This window comes from Aplidium turbinatum, chromosome 1 (assembly GCF_918807975.1).
Source record: "Aplidium turbinatum chromosome 1, kaAplTurb1.1, whole genome shotgun sequence".
NCBI lineage: Eukaryota > Metazoa > Chordata > Ascidiacea > Aplousobranchia > Polyclinidae > Aplidium > Aplidium turbinatum.
This window is the reverse complement of record NC_137472.1, coordinates 26,766,921-26,771,101: the sequence shown is the minus strand read 5'-3', so window position 1 is coordinate 26,771,101 and position 4,181 is coordinate 26,766,921. Positions and strand designations below refer to the sequence as shown.

Here is a 4,181-nt window from a genome sequence, read left to right as displayed (position 1 = left end):
GAGTGTTGTGCACTTGACTGCATGAGGCACGCAGTCACCAGTTCTTTGGAGAGACGAAAAGTTATTCTCTGTCCAGGCTGTGCATAATCATCAGAATGACCTATTTATGCAAAGAATAAAGTAGATATCCCACTGAATAAAAAGCTGATGTTCCGAAGACAGAAACCAGTCTCTGTGATGGTTGAGTAACTTCAACCGGTGAAAAAAATCCCCTTTTCTTTATTAAAGAAGGAATAAAAGTTAATCAACATGTTTATTTGAAAATGTTGAATGAGAAGTTGATTCCCTGGATTAATGCAACATTTGGAGAAGACGGAATAGGCAAAATTGCGCACTTGTTGAAAAAAATATCATCAAACACCATAGGCTACATACCTCATGCAGTCAAGTGCACAGCAGACTAAGGCGTTTGGTGAAGGCAAGGGGAGGATATATTGAAAAATAAAACTTTGTTTTGTTTATTTATACTTTTCTTTGTATGTGTAAATTTTTTCCTGTTTGGATGTAAGCTTACTGTTATTTCAATGCAGGGGAACGACCACCCCTCCTGCCCCCCATCTCTGACAGCTATGAGTGTAACATACACAAAAATCTACCGAGAAGCTGGAGACAATACAGCAAATCTTGTTGTGACGCAAAAATGCACAAAGAACATATTCCTTTGTGGAATAATCAACATAGTTGTTTAGTCTAGTGCTTGAACAACGAAGAGTTCAATAGTTTGAAGTGATCTATGCTGACGTTCAAGTAGGAAACGAAATCAAAAATACAAATCGTTTTTTCACAAATCGATTACGTCTATTACTCTATTTGATGTGACACAAACAGTGAAAAGACATGTTATTCTTGCAAATGTTATAGAATATAGCCTACAACTTATTGCGATGTTTTTTCGGGGCTTCTGCAGCCTATACAGATCTTTCGGCACATCAGTATCTAGTAGCCTTCCAGTGTAGTCCAGAAACATCGTGAATCTGGGGTGGTAGAAGCATAGACCCTCGGCCCCAGAAACTAATATAAAGAAGGAGCTTAAGTAGATAGCCCGGTCAGGTTTGCATTGTTTGTAATTTTTTTAAAATGTCGACCAATCTTTGATTTAAATCAATTCCTATTATTTCGTTTGATTGGAGAACCTCTTCACACTTTGAAACCGCCTCAATCTTTTCAGTTAATAGCTCACCTTCAAATACCAACCGTGCGTAATTGTAAACTCCCCAAGAGTATCTATTGTGACATCTCGATTTACAATTAGGATTTTTCAAAAATATTTGAACGCATTTTAGAGCTTGGTCAAAGTATTTTTTTGAAGCAAAGTATTTGGCACAGTTGACAATACTTATCCCAGCAATAGTTACATTGCCGAGATGTTCTTCGCAAAGTTTTAAGAGTTCTTTGCACGTTCTATTGCCTTCTTCCAAAAACTCGGGGTCATTTAGTCTTGTGTGTATCCTTACAAGATTTCGAAGCACAGGAATCCTGCCACCTTTTCTGTGGTAGACGTATATTTCTTTCAGCAATCCATGTTGATAACAACGCATTGTAGATACTTCTTCATAATTTGTGTTCAACACTTCTTCGCACATTCTTTTGGCTTCTTCCAGTTGACTGCAATCTTTCTTCTTGAGAATTATTGGTATCATTCCGCTGACAATAGCCATGTGCTCAGATAACAATCTTATTCCACAATATTTTCTACATTCAACAGAAATAGCATGAGATAACTTGGAGTACCATTGGTGGCACTGGTAATAATTTGAGTCAAACTCATCTTTGAAAAGTAAGATTCTGCTCCAAGTGTGCAATACACTGGCTATTCTGTCAACAAACAAAACTTCACGGTGAAGACTTCCTTCAAGAAAGACTTTGTTGTTTCGAAGCACTTCTATAATTGCGCGATTTCCAGACTCACTAGTTTTAATTTTGGACTCAAGGTCTTTCAAAAACGTTTCAGGGTAATGGGAATGTTTTTCTAAAAACGATTTTTCTTGGCTATTTAAGTTTATAAGCAATTTAGATTCCCATTGAGTAACGAAATCTAAATCGAGCATTTGGCCAGCAGCTTTGCAGTTCTTTACGATTTCACTTGCCACTGCGCTTACATTATTTTCTCCACTTTCAGCAAGTGATTGAAGAGATAAACGACTCTCACATTTGTTCCAAATAATCATCAAAGCATGTTCAAAATATGATTCACACAAATTCAAATCTGCCGGAGACTTTGACATTCTTATTCTTGCTATTGTCTCATATAAAACTCACTGTTAACATCAGACGAAGTCGTTCTCTCAAAGTACCAGAAAAAAGGTCTTCACTAGCGGCCTTCTTGACATGCTTGAGTAATTTTTGCCCATGACTCAGAAGTTTGTACATGCTTGTTGATGTTTTTGTTTCAGTCAAGTCTTTTGTTACAACACTGGCAAGGGTCCATATAGCACTTTTCAAAGGAAGAAGACCTTTAGTTTTTGAATTGAAGCGTGAATTGTGACGAAAAGCATGCAAAATTACTTCGTGAAAAGTAATTTCTCCATCGTTGTTTTGCGTGCATATTTCTTGTGACAATAACCTGTCAATAATGATTCCAGACTTGAATTTAGCTTGACGGTTGTTCTTCGCTTCCAAGGCAAACAGTTGTACACATTTATCAAATACTTGTCTAGGTATTCGGTCGTGGTGCAAGTAAGAAAGGCTTGATAGAACTTTATATGTTATTAAAGAAAGCTCATTACTTGAGTCTAGAAAGTGCACTGTGATACGTCGGAAAATGTGCATGGTATCACATCCATATTTAGTTTTTAAATATTCTTCTTCATCTTCATGAGTCTCCCATTTGTCATCTTCAATATCTTTTAAGTATTTACCGTAATCTAAATTGTGTGTACACTTGCAGTAGCCTCTCGCTGCTCGAAGACCCAATGGGGAGCCACTAAACATTTGAAAGACTTTCAGTGCAAACGTTTCGTTTCCTCTGTGTCTGAAATCATTTGGCAAGAGAAAGTCAATACCTTTCTCCTTGTTGAACCCCGTGACGCATACTTTTTTATAGCAAGTAGCTTTGCAGGACGGGATGTTTCGTGTTGTTAAATATATGTGAATTTTATGATGTTTGTCTTGTTCAGTGAGATCTATTATACAGTTCAAAAACGTATCCATGAACAGCTTGGTTTTGTTCTTTTCCGTGGCATCTTCAATGATGATGAGCACAGGCACATTAAAACTGTGCAATTGTTTTACTAAAACATGCGCTTCATCACACTCAATGCTATCGAGAAGGTCTTGGCAATCTTCTCTTGATTTCAAAAAGTAGCGCTTCTGTAACATCTTCACGAGCTCTTGTATTTCTACTTTAACATCATGACAGCTATCGTGGCATTGTATATGCCACTTGATATACACTTCAGGTTTGGTAGAGGAAAAAGGAAAATGCTTTGCTAACTTTCTAATCAACTCTGATTTTCCATTACCAGGATAACCATAAGCGTGAAAAATCCGTGAAGAGCAAGATTTTAAATAAGAAGAAGACGATATATATTGTTCTGTGTCCACAAAGTCTTCTATGGGAGGTCGAACTTTGTCAATAGAAATCGGTTCTCTGACGCCGCTTGTCATTTGATCTTATCTTGCTTTATAAACGTAATCTGAAACGAGAAAAGAGTGATAAAAGGGAAAGAAGCTTATTGAATCAACAAGTGGAGTAATTCACTTATTGTAAGTGTTACAAATATCCCTACTAAAGAAGTTGGTTTGTTTTGCATCGATTCGACGTTTGAATATAAAGCCATAAACTTACGAAAACTATTGATTCCAATGTCGGGATTCCCAGGATGCTGTGCATGACACAGTGAAATCTAGGGATTATTATCAGTTTTTCATTGACACATTGTTGAAACTTGACGATTGACGCAATTTTAAATTACTTCTATGTTCTCTGCAATTGTAATAAAATTAAGTTTTTGTCTTCAATTTTAGATACTCCAGCAGAAAGCTATTCGAGAACGGCCTAGACTTCAAATTGCAAACATTAGACATCATTGCACTGGCCAACTTTACATTTCTCCAACCAAACATAATCATTTATAGATGACTTATAGCCTAAGTCGGGAAAAGCTGTTGTTGCTTTATGAACTAATGTTGTAGCCAATGGTTAGACAGGCAAAATCAGTTTGATTCAAGCTAGAGCTGTT

General features: G+C 36.8%; 1 protein-coding gene across 1 annotated transcript; it reads right to left on the bottom strand.

Moving 5' to 3' along the window:
* Positions 1 to 611: 611 nt before the first annotated feature.
* Positions 612 to 3,927, bottom strand: LOC145774768 (uncharacterized). Its single transcript, XM_082586080.1, has 2 exons — positions 3,788 to 3,927; positions 612 to 3,635 (listed from the first exon to the last, which is right to left on the bottom strand). Exon 2 carries the CDS (start codon positions 3,604 to 3,606, stop codon positions 2,245 to 2,247), a length of 1,362 nt encoding a protein of 453 aa, XP_082442206.1. The 5' UTR covers positions 3,607 to 3,635; positions 3,788 to 3,927; the 3' UTR covers positions 612 to 2,244.
* Between the last annotated feature and the right edge of the window lie 254 nt (positions 3,928 to 4,181).